The 20,030-nt window shown below is 46.6% G+C and overlaps 1 protein-coding gene across 1 annotated transcript; it reads right to left on the bottom strand.

The window, feature by feature from the left end:
- Positions 1-52: 52 nt before the first annotated feature.
- Positions 53-11,333, bottom strand: EMC9 (ER membrane protein complex subunit 9). The gene is made up of 6 exons (XM_073671042.1): positions 11,103-11,333; positions 6,724-6,916; positions 5,927-6,003; positions 2,717-2,786; positions 2,543-2,640; positions 53-1,807 (listed from the first exon to the last, which is right to left on the bottom strand). Exons 2-6 carry the CDS (start codon positions 6,910-6,912, stop codon positions 1,627-1,629), a joined length of 615 nt encoding a protein of 204 aa, XP_073527143.1. The 5' UTR covers positions 6,913-6,916; positions 11,103-11,333; the 3' UTR covers positions 53-1,626.
- Between the last annotated feature and the right edge of the window lie 8,697 nt (positions 11,334-20,030).

Raw genomic sequence — 20,030 nt, 5'->3', positions numbered from 1 at the left:
AGTCCTGGAAGTGATTATATGGCCCCTACTGAGCTCTCTTCTCATCATCATCCAGTCTGTCTGGAATTACATGAAGAGACAGAAGGATTGGCACCAGCTTACATCCACAGAAGGACTGTGGTTAGTTCTCCAAGATGTTTGGAACAACATCCCTGCAGTTTCTTCATAAACTGCGTGCATGCGTACCTAGAAGAATTTATTCTGTTTTGAAGGTAAAGGATAGTCACAACAAATATTGATTTGATTTAGATTTCTCATTTCTTCATTCACTTTGCATTTTATTTTTATCAATTAACTATTAACATTTCTAATTTTTAAAGCCTTTTTTACTTTGCAGATTTTTTTTTTTTCACAGCTGCCTGAAACTTTTGCACCGTATTGTATATAATCTATGAACAATAGTGTTGAGATACACCACTTAACAACTGAATTAAGGTTTTTAATTCAGTCCAATTGCCATAGGAGAATAAAATCCAGCCCCTAGCCATGCCATCTGACTTCACCAACATTCGTGAAAGAATGGGTTGCTCTGTAGAGCTCACTGAATTTGAATGTGGTCCTGTAATAGGATGTCATTTCACAAAGTCAGTTTGAGAAATTTCTTCCACAATCAATTGTGAGTGGTATTACTGAAAAGTGAAAGCATTTAGGAACCACAGCAACAAAATGACAGACCAAGTAAAGTTACAGAGTAAAGTCAACTAGTGCTGAGGCGAATAGGACATAAAAGTCGCCAAAACTCTGCTGAGTCATTAACCTGCAAAGTCTCAGGCCTCCTCTGGTATTAACATCAGCACAAAAAACTGTGCCAGGAGCTTCCTGATGTGCTTCCATGGTTGGCCAGTTGCATACAAGCCTTAACTTACTAAGCATAATGCCATGTCTCAGATGGAGTGCTGTAAAGCATGCTGCAACTGGACGCTGGAGCAGTGGTTACACGTTCTGTGGAGAGACTAATCACGCATGTCTGGTTTTGGTAAATATAAGAATGTTACCTAATTGCATTGTGCCAACTGTAAAGTTTGGTGGGGAATAATGCTCTGGGGGTTAATATTCAGGGATTGGCTTTGGCCCCTTCTAGTGAAGGGAAATCTTAATGTTTCAGCATACTGGACGATTGTATGCTTCCAATTTTGCAGGAACAGTTTGGAGAAGGCTCTTTAATGTTCCAGCATGACTAAGCCCAAGTTTACAAACCAAGGTCCATAAAGGCATGGATGGGAGAGTTTGGGGTGGAAGAACTTGACTAGCCACACAGAGCCCGGACCTCAACCTCATGAACACATTTGGGATGAGTTAGAACGGATATTGTAAGCCACGTCCTCTCGTCCAACATCAGTGTCTGACCTCGCAAATGTTCTTCTGGATGAATGAGCAAAAATTCCCACAGACACACTCCAAAATCTTGTACAAAGTCTTCAAATAAGAGTAGGAGCTGTTATGGCTGCAATGGGGAACCAACTCCCTATGAATGCCTATGGATTTAGAATGGGATGTCATAAATGCTCCTGTAGGCATCCCAATACTTTTGTTCATACAATGTATATAGACAGATACATACAACTATAATATAGTGTACAATATAGTCTAGCCAAGTCCTTATCCTTCAACAATTACTCTCAGGGTTCATGTGCTTCCATTTGCTACAGTAGCTAGATGGGTTATTTCAACATTCAGCTCTTCATTGGTCCAGTCAGATCTGATATCTTCAAGGTGAGTGTCAAAGTCAATGAGTCGCTGGTAAGCTTTAGCATGAAGAAGGTTCCTTGTAATACGCCGAGTCTCTTCCCAATGACCCCACATGACCCTATAAAGACAAAGGAATAAAGTATAAGTACAATAAATACTACAGGGTGGGCATGCTGCAATGCATTTAGGGGGGGGATTCATCTAAATATTTATGCCATATAACATACAGAACTCACGCAACTTTACAAAACTCAAGATTTTGACTGGTGTATGAAATGCCAGTCTTGATGAATATCTCCCACAGGTGTGATACATTTTTAATATCTTCCTAAAAGGGGGTCGACCTTTTTGGACTTTTTTTTTTGTTAGAAGGGTCCCAAAGTGCAATGCTCACCCCTCCACCCAAAGGCTCCCATTTATCAGCTGAAATTTATGGAAAAATCTGAAAGTAGGTGTTCAATGTCCTAATGGTGACATTAGAGAAGCAAGAAGCATTATGTAGAGCGTATTCAATTACTTGGTTGCCTGTGTAAGGCAGGACAGGACAGGACAGGTCCTCCAGAGCTGTCAGGGGCGCCTCATCTGTGAATTCCAGATTCCCTACTAAAGGTATTGTGTTTGAAAGCGGATTTTCAAAATTGGACAACTGTTTTAAGAATCACAGTAATACAGTATGTTACTAACTCCAGCATACATTAGAATAAGGATGTCCAGCTCCATTGAAAACTTCTTAAAATCCATCAGACAGTTGCTGTTCCTCCCATTGGCTCCCGGTTATTTGAATTTTTTTTTATTATTGTGCAGATTAATATTGGTTTGGGTTAGATTATGCATACAATTTCAAAGTGCTTACAGAGTTTTTTCTTTGGGAATCCACTGCTTGTTGCTGTTTTGATGTAGAACTGTTAGAGGAGGGACCCCAGGACAGGACGACAGATGCTCATTATCCATCTACATAGAAAAAAGTACAGTAAGAGAAATCTAAAGGATTTCTTTACTAAGCAGTTATCTAAGCATATTATCTTACTAATATTAGCACTGCATCATCTTGGTATTCAGCTATCAGTGAGGCTGATCGAAGGGTGGCAGAGTTGATGCTGAAAGACAACACACATAGGAACAAATGTGTGAAGGTTTTATTTATATACAGAGTTTTATTCACAGAGAATTGGACTGTAATTTTATAGAAGCATGGTATACGGAATTGTATAATGGAGGGTCTAACAATATAATCTGTACACTTCACGAAATAGATCATCTAGCCCTGATGACTAAAGAGGCATTTACATGATTATTGTGAATGAGTGGTCCTAGAAAGGCTTATATCAAGACAATGTGTTTTGCTCGTTCACTGGGTGATCAGCAGACTGTTTAGATTGCACAATTATTGTGAAGCAAGTGTTCTTAAAACCCCTCATTCCCAATAATCTTTCAGTGTAAAATGGACCTTTAACAGGACATGCGCTGCCAAGGACTATGGGAACGGAGCAACCTTTTATAGAGCGTTCAGTGCGCATTGGGAGTGCGGTCTGCTTATGTCAACAAGCAATTCGACGACTGCCGCTGGTCGTTAGATGTAAATACTTCTACTGTAGCTTTAGATAAATGTGTTTTTTCAGAAAAACAAGTTTACTAAATATGTAAATGAAAGGGCCTTGTTGCACTCTTGGCGTGACCAAGGGCTTGCTGCACCTTTCCGTCCCCTAAATCACAGTATTCTGTACCTCCCCTTATGATGAATGGCAACGCACGCTTTGGAGCGCTGCCTGATCTAATCCCCCATGCCCTGCACATACAAAGGAGCGTCTGAGCACCTGTATACACAGTGTCAGCGGGAGCAGGGGAGAATACTCATCCCTCTCCTGTGTATAGCCACCATTTTCAGCACACAGGAGAACAAATCAGCGGCGACCAGTGCAGGCACAGAAGGGAAACACGCTCTCATCTCCATCTCTTGTGTATAGTGGCTATCGCTGCTGTGTGCGGTGACCTGCTATACACATGACAGATGGATGAAAACTTGGCCCCTGTGGGCACTGACACTGTGTATGCAAGCACTCGGTCGATCCAATGTCAGTTGTGCCAGGCTGGGGAGTTAGATCAGACAGTGCTCCAATTTGGGCACCATGAGGGGAGGTACAAAGTATTGTAAATGAAGGGCGAAAAAGTGCACTGAGCTCTCGACCATGCCATGGGTGCACTAGATTTTAGTAAATGTGTTTTATAGAAAAACACAGTACCAGTATGATTTTTATAAAGTGCCCTATTTTTATATAAAGTTCCCTATATAAAACGTCTAAATAGCTCAGTTTCAGTTTTGAGGGTGACCAACCATTTTCACATTTTTTTCAATGAAATTTAAAACATGGTTTCTTTTTTTTTTTTAGGGACCACCTTAGTTTTGAAGTGACTTTGAGGGGTCTGCATGTCAGAAAACCCCCAAATAAGGCCACATTAAAAAAAAGAACCCCTCAACGTATGCAAAAACACATTTAAAAAATGTAGGTACTTCAAAGGAATTAACCAAAGTGGATAGAAAAAATGAAAAACTATATTTTTTTTTTACTAAAATGTTGATTTAGCCCCAATTTTTTTTACATTTTACAAGGGTAACAGGAGAAAATTCTGAGTATGCCAATAAAATGCTTGGAAACTACTGTTTGGGCACATGCCATGGCTTGGAAGGGAAAGCGCACTATTTAACTTTTGGAGCGCAAATTTGCTTAAGTTCTCCTGAGTAAAGATTTTCTTAGAATAGTTGGCAGGCGACATTTACAGATCCCCTAACAGAGGAAAAATGCCTTATGTTAGCAACCTTATTGGAAATTACTCCACACTGGGAATTCATCTATGGGTATAGAGACGATTTTGACTTAAAGGGTTTTTTCACGAACGAAAGTTCATTTTAATCAATAGATCTTGGAATAATAATAACTTCCATAATTGGATATGTTTAAATAAAATGTTCCTGTGCTGAGATAATCTCATAAATGTGCCCCTGCTATGTGCTGTGTAATGGCTGTGTCTGACCGTACAGGAATATGGTCTGATCATACCACAGCTCCTGGGCAGTGGGGGAAACAAGCAAAAGAGAATACAGACATTACAGCTGTTTCTTTCTGTGAGGTAAAAAACATCACAGCCCATTTTGAAACAATGTTTTACTTCAAAGAAAGCATCAGCTGTGATCCCCTGCTGTCCTGTCTGTATACTCTTTTGCTTCCTCCCCTGCCCAGGAGCTGTGGTATGATCAGACCATGTTCCTGTACGGTCAAACACAGCCATTACACAGTACACAGCAGGGGCACATTTATAAGATTATCTCAGCACAGGAACATTATATTTAAACACATCCAATTGTGGAAATTATTATTATTACAAGATCTATTGATTAAAATAAACTTTCGTTCGTGGGAAAACCCCTTTAACGTGTTTTTTCCAGAAACAAGCACGCAGTTGCTGTTGCAAAGTAAAAATTGCAAATATGTCAGCTTAGTGCCCAATACATTGAGCCCAGTGTGAACTTCTGGAGTCACACACCCCATAAATTGTAAAGTGGGCTCTCCTCGCTACAGTAATGCCAAATATGTGAACGATAACTGTGGTATAGGCACTCTGTGGGGCATTTCAATTTAGGAGCGTAGGAGGTGGGGGTCATGATTTTTTTTTTTTTGGGGGGGGGGGGTAGGTGAGCCATGTTGCTTTTTGAGTCTTTGTTCTACCAGTAACATTGATACCATCTATATTTCATGGTTCTTTATTGACAGATACAGGATCAGATCTTCAGACAGGAGGTACAGTATTTAAGAAGTATAATTTATCACAGAAACACCCTTTGCCTCCTTTGCCTAAAGTCACACAGCTTAGAGGCCATCAATTAAGCAGGAGGCGGTGGTACTGGGCAGACAATAGAGCTGGAGTGACAGAGGCTTCAGATCTACAGCCTCATTTGCATATCAATTCAAATGCTGATTTCTCAGTGAAGGAGGAACAGACTGGCCATGTAAAGGTATTGCTGGACTTGTCTTTGGAAGAGCTACGTGTGACTATAAATAATTTGAGGAGGTGAAATCCTGTCCACACATTCCCTTTAAGCTTAAGCTCACAGGGCATACGTAAAAGGTTTGTTCAGATGGAACTCTGGATATCAGTCTTTTTTCCATTTTCTTATAAATATAGGACCAGACAATGGTGAGCAAGTGGTGTAAAAGTGTTGTCATGAAATAGAGCTGTTCACCTAGTATCTCTGAGGGTGGCATTTGCTTGGTAGAACCCTGCTATAACCAGTCCTTGAAGAGCGCTCCAGGAGTCTATCTGCGGGCAGTCAGGATATGATAGAGGGGGGAAAAAGAAAAAGGGTGAAATCCAGAGACAAGAGTAGAAACAATAGCACACACAGTGACATGAATAGTCAGAACCGGTGAAATAAAAGCAATAATTGTGCATAATAACAATTACATAAAATACAGGGAAGTGAAGCTGAACTTGGTTCGCAAAGGGTGTTTTATGTTTTTCTTCTTTTATGTATTTTTATGGCTATGGAGGTAATTTATCACAGCATTTAAAGAACTCTCATATATATATTACATTATTTTCTGCTGAGCTTTGGCAACAGTTTCAAAGCTTTCTGTGTTTTTTCTAATACCAGCATGCTCCAAGTGTAATTTTTCTCTTCGTTCTTGTTTTGGGGCATATGCTGAATGTGTCATTAGGTCTCCATTCAGCCAGTGTCTGTTTGGCGTATAAAGGGCCGGTGTGCGACCAGTGGGAGTGGAGCAGGGGGCAGCATATGAAGACTATGGTTGTCTCCTTTGCATGGTTCCTTACGCAATTAAATGTATGATAATTTAGTGCTTCAATGCATTAAACGTTTTAAATAGTGAGAGAAACCTCCTGCCTTTATGATATTAGCGGTATTGCATATTCTATAACAAGGATCCATAACATGCTGGACGTACAAGGCCTGTGCATGATTCTATATTTCGTGATATACAGCAATGACAGGAAGCTACATCAATCAGAAAGCCCAGGTACCTGTGTTAGCGCCACCTCTAGACTGAGAGCAAGTGGCAGCTGGTGACTGATAGGCACACAGTCACATAATGTAAGGCAGCCAGGTGTTCTGCGCCCCAGAAGAGCTCCGCTCACTGCGCTGTGTGGGTAGTGGGCTGCATGTAGAATCATTTTCACGTACACACGTGTGCTCAGTTCTACCTCACACATTGTCCTGCAAGATATCAAAAAGTTAACTATTGTTGCTGCAGAAACACGATGGGCCCCAGAAGCAGAAGTTTTATATAGCCCCCTACAGCCTATTGTCCGTCGATTTTAAATTAGAAGAATAAGTTATATGTCTCTCTGGCGTAAGGGAGTGGCTGGCCGGAGAAGCAAAATACACATACGGTATGAACGTTAAAGAAGAGCTCCTCCCATCAAAATTCTTATTCCCTTAATATATTGCCATGATCATATTATCTAGCACTGTGTACTTACAATTGCTCATTTTGCCTTTCTACCCAGCTAATTCTTCTCTTCTCCATTAGGTCTAGGACGTCATGTGATTAAAAACTGACTAGCAGAATCCTTCTAAGCTCTATGTAGAAACAGTAAATCAATTTTACCTGTATGAGTCATGAATAATTGAAAAAGTCCATGGCGGGGGGGGGGGGGGGCAGCTGGGTCAGGAGTTGAAGAGGGGAAAGATTAATGTAGGAACAAGAGACTTCCTGTTTCTACACAGAGCAGAGAAAGAAAATAGTTAGCGTGGTAGAAAGGCAAAATGAGCAATTGTGAGATCACAGTGCTATATAATATAAAGATTGCAACATCATAAGATGATAAAAACTTAGATGGAAGAGCTTTTAAAGCGAACCTGTCACCGGGATTGTGCTAAGTAAACTACAAGCAGTGTCAGGTTGGTGCCGTTACACTGATTAATATGATAACCTTGGTTGATGAAATTCATCTTGTGGTTCTTGTTTAATCTTTATTTGCAGTTTGAAGATAATTATATTCTCATGCTTTGGGGCGGCCTGTTGGGGGGAGCTTTCTTTGGTGTTCTGGCAATATCTTCATCATTATGGCTTAAATGACAGCTCACTGATCCTTCAGTGACCTGCCTCCTGTTTCAAATACTGCTCTTGTGCAGTTCATATTGTTGTCTTTGAAAAAATTTTTTTTACCTCTAGCAAAGTGGCGCCGGGGCCCGCGCAGTAGCAGCTATCGTTTGCCAATAGATGCTACTGTACACACGCCGCAGCCATTTTGCTGCAGCCAATGTTTTTTTTTGCTCCAACAAAATGGCAGCGGCGCGTCTGCAGTAGCATCTATTGGCAAACGATAGCTGCTACTGCGCATGCGCCATTTTGCTAGAGTTTAAAAAAAAAAATTCAAAGACAACAACATGAACTGTGCAAGAGCAGTATTTAAAATAGGAGGCAGGTGACTGGTCATGAAAGGAAAGCCACAATGATGAAGATATTGCCAGACCATCAAAGAAAGCTCCCCCCACAGGCCGCCCCGAAGCACGAGAATCTAATTATCTCCAAACAAAGATTAAACAAGAACCGCAAGACGGACTGTATCAACCCAGGTACCATTTTAATCAGTGTAATAGCGCCAACCTGACACTGCATTTAGTTTACTTAGCACAATCCTGATGACAGGTTCCCTTTAAAGTCTCTCTCTGAGGGCCAAACCTGTGGCACTGCGAAGAGCAGATTTTAGAAAGTAACCAATAAGATTTTAACAAGACATAGAATATAAGCCAATCAATCATAATACATACTATAAGAGCCAATAAAAATATATGAATGATGAACTGATCATATTATATAATATTAGAGCCAACCAGAATCCCTTTTTCATTATAAATTGGATCATTTATATTGAAAAACGTGATTTATGGGTAAAGCCAAGAAGCTTCTTTATAATATAATTTTAGATATAGTGTGGGTTTGGTTCCCCAACGGCACGTCTACTTGCGTAATGCTGTGGTTAATTGTTCCAGAAAGCTTAATTAGAGCAAAGGTTATGATATCTAATAGCAAACATAAGGATATAGATTATTATTATAGAGATAAATAAATCAAATGAGCAGCAAAAGTTGAGATACATGTAAGAAGTCAGATAATGTAACAAAACCGAGGCTGTGTTGCCTGAAATATTATGTTCACATATAGATATTAGATTTCTCTCACACTATACACACACATTTAGATGTATAATAATAGTTTTATTTATACAACGCCAACATATTCTGCAGCACTTTACAATTAAGAGGGGACGTGTACAGACAATAATGACATTACAGAATAACACATAGTTCAATAGTTACAGAAATAGTGAGGGTCCTGCTCACAAGCTTACAATCTACATGGAAATAGGTGGGAAACAATAGGTAAAAAGGGCTTGCCATGTATAGTCCAGCCATCATTATATCATATCACCATCCGATATCTGTCTAGGGCTCTCGGGCCTCACACAGTGCAATGGTAAACACTTATTTTAAAGTATAACTCCGTCAGTGGAAAATTCAGAATTGGGGCTCATTCATACATCAGTTTTTCGTGTACAAGTGATATCTGTTTTTTTCACGGACGGCACTCACAACTATGACAGTCTATGGGGCTGTTCACATGTCAGATTTTTTCCTCGGACTGAGTGGTCCGTTTAAAAACACGGAGACATGTCCAATATCAATCAGAGTGTTGGATCAAAATTGGCAATGTAAGTCTATGAAAGAAGCAGCTAATAACGTTTCGGTCCTACACGGACCTTCATCAGATAATTGAAAATGTTGGTTGAGATTCCCCGGACTATGTCAGCTGGATGGATACAGGATAACAGCGCTGTAGTATTGTGGCCAAGTCACTTCCTGATGGTGACAATACTACAGCGGTGTTATCCTGCATGAATGCACTTACTGTACCTTGTCAATAAAGCTTCACCATTTATGCTGCACTAATCCAGTGTGCAGTGGACATTTCTTTCTGGATATGCTGGGATTCCGCTCTCGCCTCACTTGCACCTCCAGGAAAGAATCGTGTGTGTGCACTCCGAATATATTATATTCATATTGGCCAAATAATGTCATTGCTTCCCGACCCTGTAGACACCAACAAACCATCCTGTGTTGGAGCGGTTAGAATATACCTTATAATCAGTGGCGTACTGCTAACAGCAGGAGACCACACGGCCGCGGGCCAGCGCCGCCCCCTCCCTCTTGACTTTCAACTGTATCTGCATCCTGGATGTAGATAGTTGAAAGCAAAGATGGAGGAGGGAGCCATCAGCTCACACTATGTAGAGGGCTATTTGTGGGGGGCCATCATACTATGTAGAGGGCTATTTGTGGGGGGCCATCAGCTCATGCTATGTGGAGGGCCATCAGAAAATACTATGTAGAGGGCTATTTGTGGGAGCAGTCAACTCATACTATGTGGAAGGCTATTTGTGGGGGGCCATCATACCATGTGGAGGGCTATTTGTGGGGGCCGTCAGCTCATACTATGTGGAGGGGCCATCATACCATGTGGAGGGGCCATCATACCATGTGGAGGGGCCATCATACCATGTGGAGGGCTATTTGTGGGAGCTGTCAGCTCATACTATGCGGAGGGTTATTTGTGGGGGCCGTCAGCTCATACTATGTATAGGGCTATTTGTGGGAGGCCGTCAGCTCATACTATGTATAGGGCTATTTGTGGGAGTGCCATCACACTATGTGGAAGGCTATTGGTGAGGGTATAATACTTTGTGGGGGTACTGTAGGGTCATATTGTGTGAGGAGGGTACTAAGGAGGAATTCAGTGTGGGGGTATCTTACTGTGTTTCGGTGCCACATTTGTTGGTATCCTACTTTATAGGGGCCATGAAAGGGGTATATTGGTATGTGGGAACACTAAGGGGCCTCAATAGGGGCAAAATTACTTTGTAGAGGCTGCAAAGTTGTGAGATATGTTCTTCTGTGACCCCAACAAGTATTTTTTGGGGGGGAAAGGCCCAATCAGGACTTTTGCTATGGGGCTTATGATTTCTATGTACGCCCCTGCTCATAGCAAGGATTGCTTTAAAATATTCTATTATTTTAAACATATCTTTGGAAATCGGACGCCTCCCCCTCCCCCAGCAAGGAAGAGGAAATGGCTGGCACCCTGCAATGGATGTAACTATATCTAGGGCAGTGGCTGTTGGTTGCAGTATATGGATAGTCATCTTTATTTGCCACCAACAATAGGACTTCTTCCCCCACATCTATAACACGCACACTGCTGCCCTGAGAACATCCGCTCTGGCTCCTGCACTCACTGCAGCTGCTTCCCGGACACACACTGCGAAAGCGCAGCCGACATTCTATGACACGACAGTCAGTGAACTCACTGATCCTAACCAGAGCATTCAAGGCAACTAACCTGTCACCTCCTGGAGCACAGATCACCGGCCGCCGCTCCCCGCCCTGGAAACACTCTGATTGGTGAAGGTGTAGAACCACGCCCAGCAGCTGAGCTGTGATTGGTGGCGCGCTGGTCACTTCCGCTTTTTCCAGTACGGTGATGTGACGGAGCCTGTGTATCAGGATGAGGCCGGCCTAATACACAAGCACTGGGCAACCAGGCACATGAACACACCCTGATGTATACACCACTGTCCGTAAATGCTAAAGGACCTTGGATGATGTAATGACCATGTGATCAGTCACATGTGTGGGAGGAGTCAGACTGCTGACAGAGGCGGTCACATGGTTCTTTCAGGAGCAGAATCAGCAGCTGAGAAAGTCCAGCAGCGCTGCTCTACCCCACTGAGGGCTCAGTCTGGTCCGGCAGAGGGGCCATTGTGCCAGTTATTGAATTGAGTGCTGGTATATTTATGTAGTAAAGATTAATTAACTTTCCTTGACCCTTTTGCCCGTCTCAGTCTTCTGTTGAAGCCTGCATTGTGCAAATCTAATGTGACATGTAATTAGGTGACTCCATGATAAATTCTCACATCCAGAGCTGTCTCTGGAGGCTTCCATCGTCTCTGGTATTCTGCAGCACATCTTGAAACGGTGCCCTTTAAAATAATAGTGTTATTAAAATGTTCCTGAATAAAAATAACCACCCATGCTGTACTCCCTGCACAAAAAATAACGCCACACTGTCTCACTTATGGTACATGGTCTCCACACTATTCTCTCCTATAAAATGTTCTCCAGAGTCCCCCCTCATGTTCTCCAGAGGTTACCCCCCACCTCATGTTCTCCAGAGGTTCCCCCCATGTTCTCCAGAGTTCCCACCCCCATGTTCTCCAGAGGCCCCCCCGCAATGTTCTCCAGAGTTCCCACCCCCATGTTCTCCAAAGGTTCCCCCTCATGTTCTCCAAAGGTTCCCCCCCATGTTCTCCAGAGGCCCCCCCCATGTTCTCCAGAGGTTCCTCCCCATGTTCTCCAAATTCCCCCCCCCCATGTTCTCCAGAGGTTTACACCCTATGTTCTCCAGAGTTCCCCCCACGTTCACCAGTTTCCCACCCAACGTTCCATTCACCAGAGTTTCCCCCCCACGCTCATCAGAGTCCCCTCCCCCGCGTTCACCAAAGCTTCCCCCCGCATTCATCAGAGCCCCCTTCTCCGTATCTTTTGCTCTGTGAGCGCTTACCTGCTCCAGCTTGTCATCCTCTGAGGCACTCTGCCTAGATGTCGGCAGCATGACGAGGTCTCCTCATTGTGCTGCCGTGATGTTAGCAGCGTGCGCACGCCGCCACATGTGGTGCCAGGGAGCTCATTGGAGCTCCACTGACCCCGGAAGTGCCGGCACGCACAGAGGTTCATTTGTATTCGTGTGTTAAAGTCGCGAATACAAATGAATGCGCCACTCCCCCTCCCTCCTCCAGAAAGACACCGGTTTTCTTAGAGAGCCTAGAGGAGAGAGGGTGATTTAAAAAAAATATTTTTTTAATTTTGACCTAGTGCAACCTGCCACACTAGGCACCGAAAAAGAGCTGGGGCGGGCGGGATGTAGCATCCGCTGCTCATCAAATTCATGATTAGTGGTGGTGTTCATGTAAGGGGGAATACCGGGGTGTAAGTACTTTCAGAACAAGGGATCCGGACCTGCCGGGGCCGTGCCTCTGGTTGCAGGGGGAAGACAGACTGAGAGCACAGGAGTCAGGTGACCGGGAAGCTGGGGAAGTGTCCAGAGCTCAGGGGTCAGGTGACCAGCGAGCTGAAGGCGTGTCTAGGAAGAGGGAGAAAAAGGAGTTTTGCGTTGGAAAGCAGGCAGTTGACAGTGGGAGTCAAGCCCGACTAGAGGGAGAAGAGACACAGGATCCGTGGAGCCGAGCAAGTGAGGTGCAGTGTTATGGACTAGGGGCTCAGCGGGTCAAACCGGAGACCGCCCGCTGCCACCAGAAGACGTGGAGCCGAGCAAGTGATGTGCAGTGTTATGGACTAGGGGCTCAGCGGGTCAAAGCGGAGACCGCCCGCTGCCGCCAGAAGACGGAGCATTGTTTAGGTGGGGAAGCCAGAAGAAAACACCGGCATCAGCAGGCATCTGCCTTGTTGGGAACAAGAGTCAGCTAAGTGTAAAACTGCCGATTACAACTGTGTCGACTCAAACTGGGAATTGTCGTTTATAGTCTGTTACCTGCTACTCCCCTTGTTGTCCCCATATTTCCTCTGTTACTCACTGCGTGGAGATTGACCCTGTTACAGTAAATCCCCCTTGTTTATTAATCCTGTATTGGCTGCTGTGTTTCTGTGTCTCCGCATCTAAAGTACCTGTGTTATATTTGGCGTAGTCGGCAGGATGCAGTCTTTAGACACAGACAATGCAGATCAGTCCCTCCTGGGAGCCCCTGGATCTAGCTTGCCGCTGGGGGCCGTGCTCAGCAATCTCCCAAAGTTCACCGGGGACAACATGATGCTGTGGGACTGGGTTGAGAGAGTTAGGAGTATGTTACGTATGCATCCGGTGACCCCAGCTATGCAAGCCGAAATAGCCCTACTGGCCCTAGATGGCGAGGCCCGGCACTCCGTGATGTACCGTCCTCCCCATGACTGGGATGCTGTAGAAAAAGTTGTGCGGATATTGGAGGAGATGCATGGGGATCCCACCAATGTAGGAGAGCTGAGGATACGGCTGTTTAACCAAGTGCAGCAGGAGGGGGAGACTGTGACGCAGTATGGTAATGCATTACAGAGGGTGCATGCCTATATCACTAGAAAAGACGACATGGGGAATTTGGGAATGGGCACCCCTGACGTGATCTTAAGGGACCAATTTGTGGCAGGCCCCAGGGATGTGCAGCTGAAGCAGGCCTTGCGGGAGCGCCTGCGCGCTAACCTACGTATGACTTTTCTAGAAGTGGGGGCTGAGGCACGTGTGAGTGAGCAGGAGATGGGGGTGACGGCCCTGGCAGGGATGGTCCGGAGTAATGAGGTACCCACCCTGCCTGCAGCTGAACTGAATGGGCTCGAGAGATGCGAAAGGAGATACAGGATGTTAGAACCCTCCTGTTAGTTTTTCTATTTTGTGGTTTGCGGTCATGTGACCATCTGCCTTTATATTCCAGCTCCACCCTTCTGGCTGTGCTGGACTTAAGTGTTCTACTGTCTCTAGCCTGGTACTTCTGTGCCTTTCTCTGTCAAGTTCGCTTGGTCCTCTTGGACCTCTAGTACTGTTTGTCAGTTTGTCTTTTTGTGTTCTGCAACAACTTCTGTTTAGGAGGTGTCCCTTTTTTGTCCCAGTCCTTAGTTCTTTTAGGGACCCCTCCCTTACTTCTATAGGTCTTCGCTCAGACTAGCCGAGGACTAAGGCGGGTCTGTTCACAAGGAACAGGCAGCCCGCTACATAGTAGGGATTCAGCTTAGTCTTACTGTAGGGACAGCTTTCTCCTATCTTTCCTTAGTATATGTTGCAGATCATAACACAGGAAATGCGGGGTGAATGGTCCAGTCTCAAGAAGACCCCTCATCGACACCAGAGATACCCGGATCGATTGCCCCAGTTAGGGAAAGAATTGAATTCAGGCCCTGCCCTGCAGAAGAGTTCCCTAGAGAAGTGAGGCAGCCCTACACAGACAGAGACATGACCTGCTGGAAGTGCGGAGGCGCAGGACATTACGCCAGGGGCTGTGCAAGCCGAGGGCGGCCCCTGTCGCGGCAGCCATTAAACTAACGGGCTCCGTGTTTGGGGGACACAGCCCGGAGTCTAAGGAAGGGGAAAGGAAAAGAGGAAGTCCCAAAGACCTAGTTTCCACCAGCCCGACTGTCTGGGCCGACATAAGCGGTCGGGCTGTTCACTGCCTGATTGACACGGGATCCCAGATGACTACGATGACAGAAGCCTACTTTCAACAGCAATTTCCAGAGATAGTGCGGCCTGAATGGGGACCAGTAATTAGACTCACGGCAGCTAATCAATTACCCATCCCGGTCGCAGGGGTGGTATGGATGAAGATTCGAGTGTATGGAAAAGATGTGGGAAAAAAAGGGGTCGTCTTGGTCGCAGGGGAAACCGGAAGTGGACCCATGGTGACCCTCGGAATGAATGTGCTGAAAGAGATCGGGCAAATCCTGATTAGTGAGCCGAAGGAGATTCCTCTAGACCGGTGGGACCCACGAACCCCCCAAAGGAGGGTTTTTCAACAATTAATTCGAGCCGCCCAGGCTCAGGAGACGTCGAGTGAAGGGAAGGTCCTGGGGAAAATAATAGTACCAGCAGCTACGGCGCTCACCTTACCGCCAGGACAAACTGTACTCACGTTACCGGCACGGGCCTGCACACCTCTTGAGGGGGTCGAAGTTCAGATAGAACCAACATCGATGGACAAAGTACCCACCGGACTCCTGGTGGCTCGGACACTGGCCACCGTCCATGGTGGCAATGTTATAGTGCGGTGCGTTAATCAGGGCGAAGGTGATCTCACACTCCCTCCCAGTCCAGATTCTGGGAATGCCAGAGAAGTTGGTGAGACCTGATGTGGTACAGCTGTCCGCTGTACGAGGAGACTCCTGGCGGTCACCGGTACGCCGGAATCCCACCGTGCTAGTGCAAAGGGGGGACGAAGAATCCTAGAACAAATGCGGGCTGAATGGACGGGACTTTCACCTCGACAGGTGCAGCAGGTTGAGGAGGTACTAGATCGGTACCAGGAAGTCTTTTCTCGCCATGAGGATGATTTTGGTTGCACCGAAGCCATTACCCACGAGATTCCCACGGGGAGCGCTGCCCCAGTGCGGGAGAGATACCGGCAGATACCTCCCCAGATGTATAAAGAGGTCAAGGAAATGCTAACCCATATGTTACAGAATGGTGTGATACGGGAGAGTCAGAGTCTGTGGGCAGCCCCGATTGTCCTGGTCAGGAAGGAAGATGGGACCCTGCGGTTCTGTGTGGACTATAGACGACTGAATGCCTGTACAGTACGAGACTCTTACCCACTACCCCGAATCGAAGAGTCCCTGTCGGCCTTAGGGAAGGCAAGATACTTCTCCTCCTTGGATCTGGCCAGCGGATATTGGCAAGTGCCCGTGGCAGAACATGACCGTGCGAAGACGGCGTTCATATTACCCATGGGACTGTTCGAGTTCAATCGGATGCACTTCGGCCTGACTAATGCCCCCGGGACTTTCCAGCGTCTGATGGAGAGGTGCCTGGGCGATCTGAACTTCGAGGCAACACTGATTTATCTTGACGACATAATTGTCTATGCCGCCACCTTCGAGGAGCAGCTCCAGTGACTGGAGCAAGTACTGAGTCGCCTACAGAGTCATGGCCTAAAGGTGAAGCCCCAGAAGTGCCACCTGTTCCGCAAACAGATTGAATATCTCGGTCATACTATGTCCGGTGAAGGAGTCAGGCCTACCCGGGAAAAGGTGGCCGCCGTAAGGAGTGGCCTACCCCGAAGACAGTGAAGGACTTTCGGACCTTCCTGGGACTTGCTGGGTACTACCGAAGATTCGTGAAGAACTTCACCCGCATAGCCAACCCATTGCTGGAGCTACTTAAGGGAGTGCCTGCGGGCTCCAAGAATCAGGCGATTCGGTGGGGAAGCAACCAGGAAGAGGCCTTCCGTGCCCTAAAAATGTCTCTGACCGAGGCCCCAATACTTGCCTATTCGGATTTCTCCCAACCATTCTTATTCCACACTGATGGGAGCCTACATGGTCTGGGAGTCGTGTTATCCCAAGTACAGGAGGAGAAAGAGCACGTGATTGCGTACGCTAGTCGCTCCCTTAACGACTCTGAGAGGAACCCAGATAATTATAGCTCTTTCAAATTAGAGTTGCTGGCTCTGGTTTGGGCAATGACCGAAAAGTTTGCAGAGTATTTGTCCGGGTCCGAAGTACTGGTGATAACAGATAACAACCCGCTGGCTCACCTGGAGAATGCGAAATTGGGGGCCCAGGAGCAGCGATGGGTGGCCCGCATGGCCAGGTACCAGTATAAGATCGCCTACCGGTCTGAGGCAGAGAATACTCACGCCGACGCCCTCTCCAGAGTGACATATGAACGGCCTGATCATGACCGTGATGAAGATTTGGAGGCGGATGAGGTCCCTAGCTTCCAAAGTTTCGTGGGACCGCTGGTCGCGGCGCAGGGACAAATCGGAGAGACGTCAGAAGAACAAGTGCTAGGGCAGCCAAGAGACGACTGGGTCCGACTTCAACAGACTGACAAAGAAGTCGTCCAATTACGTCAATGGGTGGCTTTGAGACAGGTCCCCAGTCGAAAGGAGAGGAGTACCCTGTCCCCGGGGGCCCTGAGAATGCTGGGACAATGGGAGAGACTTTGTTTGCGAGATGGGCTGCTGTATCGACGGGTACAGCTACTGCGAGAGTTTGGGATCACTTGGCAAGTGGTGATCCCAGAGAAGTTGGTCGGCGTAGTGGCTAAGGAGGCTCATGAACGAGGGGCTCACTTCGGACCAGACATTTCAGTGGTTGCAGAGGCTGGTGTACCACCCCCAACTGTGAGCAACAATAGAAGACACTTGTCGAAGATGTCGGAGCTGTGAGCTGGTTAAGCCCCCGGAGTAGTGGGTCCCCATACAAACCATTGTGACTTCTGCCCCCTTGGAGTTGCTGATGATCGACTATTTGACTGTTGGACCAGCGCATTTCGGGTATGAACATTGCCTAGTGATGACAGACCACTTCACAAAGTTTGCGGTGTTGACCCCGACCAGAGACCAGACCGCCGAATCTGATGTGCAGGCCATCTGCCAAGACTTCATTCGGGTGTACGGCTGCCCAAAGAGGATCCATTCCGATCAAGGCGCCTGCTTCCAGGGCTGGGTGATGGAAGAGCTGCACCGGTTGTACAGGATTGAGAAGTCACGGACTACTCCTTACCACCCTCAAGGAAATGGGGCCTGTGAACACTTTAATCAGACACTGATCCAAATGCTCCGCATGTTGGAGGAAGATCGGAAGGTACGGTGGCCTGAGTTTGTGGCCGAGCTGGTGTGGGTCTACAACAACCGAGTGAATAGTACGACGGGGTTCACTCCTTATACCTTACTGTTCGGGCGAAAGGGGCGAGAGATTACCGAGTTACAGCTGGACCCCGAGGAGAACTACCTATGGACGGGGATGTCTTCCTGGGTCCGGGAACACCGGCATCGACTGCAGACCCTCCAACGGTTGGTACAACAAAAGTTTCCTGAGCTCAAACATCATGAGACATTGCCTCTTCGAGGGACAGCTCTGAGGCCCAGGGAGCGGGTGTTGGTTCGAGACAGGTGGCCCCGAGGCAAATTGAGTAGGCGGTGGGAACGGCCCCCCCACCGACTGAAGCGCAGGGTTGGCGCTGAAGGACCTGTGTATGAAGTTCAACCCGAGGGGGCTGAAGGAGCCCCTACTAGAGTGGTTCACCATAGTATGCTGCGGCCCTGTCTGTCTAAAGATGACGAAGATGAAGAAGGATCACCTGCTTCTAGAGAGGGTCCTGTCACAGTTGCCCCAAGCCACGATGTGGATGAAGAAGAATTGTTGATTCTACCTCCGAGCCCCAGCACTCGATTACCTGCAGTCCCCAGTGCAGGCGACAAGGGAACACCATCGGTTGAAGCCACCGGGCAGGCGGAGATTGGGAATCCAAGTGTCCCTGCACCCCACATCGGTCAAACTGAGTTACGCCGGTCAGAACGGACAACAGCAGGAGTGCCTCCTCACCGTTACGAACATTTATATGGCAACGTATCGTTCAGGAAGTCCAAGAATGTGAACGTTTGGTGAAGGAACTCTTGCACGTGGAATGGCGAGTTAAAGGAGAGCGGGAGTGTAATGGGGAAGATCGGGGTATAAGTACTTTCAGAACAAGGGATCCGGAACTGCCGGGGCCGTGTCTCTGGTTGCAGGGGGAAGACAGACTGCGAGCACAGGAGTCAGGTGACCGGGAAGCTGGGGGCGTGTCCAGAGCCAGAGCTCAGGGGTCAGGTGACCAGGGAGCTGGAGGCGTGTCTAGGAAGAGGGAGAATAAGGAGTTTTGCGTGGGAAAGCAGGCAGTTGACAGTGGGGGTCAAGCCCGACTAGAGGGAGAAGAGACGCAGGGTCCGTGGAGCCGAGCAAGTGAGGTGCAGTGTTATGGACTAGGGGCTCAGCGGGTCAAACCGGAGACCGCCTGCTGCCATCAGAAGACGTGGAGCCGAGCAAGTGATGTGCAGTGTTATGGACTAGGGGCTCAGCGGGTCAAACCGGAGACCGCCCGCTGCCGTCAGAAGACGGAGCATTGTTTAGGCGGGGAAGCCAGAAGAAAACACCGGCATCAGCCTTGTTGGGAACAAGAGTCAGCTAAGTGTAAAACTGACGATTATAACCGTGTCGACTCTGCTACATCTAGCCAAACTGTGAATTGTCGTTTATAGTCTGTTACCTGCTACTCCCCTTGTTGTCCCCATATTTCCCCATATTTTCCCTGTTACTCCCTGCGTGGAGATTGACCCTGTTACAGTAAATCCCCCTTGTTTATTAACCCTGTAATGGCTGCTCTGTGTTTCTGTGTCTCTGCATCTAAAGTACCTGTGTTACATTCACTAAGCCAGAAATCTTACTCCAATAGGGGCTGGAGTGGGATTTGTGGAAAGGAGCACACAGAGGTGTACATCACTCGTCTGGTATTCCTGATTCATGAAGAGGTATTTTCATGAATCAGGAGAGTCTAACTCCAACACATTTCCTCATCAACACCAATGTGAACAACGCCAGTCTTGATAAATCGGGCCCTTGGGCTCATGAGCTCTCTCACTCTTTAGCTGGACTCAAACAGTCCATAATGTACATAATGTGGAATATCTCTTGAAAAAAATGAATCAAGTGAAACAGTGTTTTGTATAGAGCCCTTGTGTTAAATACAAAAGAG

The sequence above is a fragment of the Phyllobates terribilis genome, unplaced genomic scaffold (assembly GCF_046119375.1).
Source record: "Phyllobates terribilis strain yellow unplaced genomic scaffold, ASM4611937v1 Scaffold_1__5_contigs__length_1240528914, whole genome shotgun sequence".
Taxonomy (NCBI): domain Eukaryota; kingdom Metazoa; phylum Chordata; class Amphibia; order Anura; family Dendrobatidae; genus Phyllobates; species Phyllobates terribilis.
This window is presented reverse-complemented; position numbering and strand designations above follow the sequence as displayed.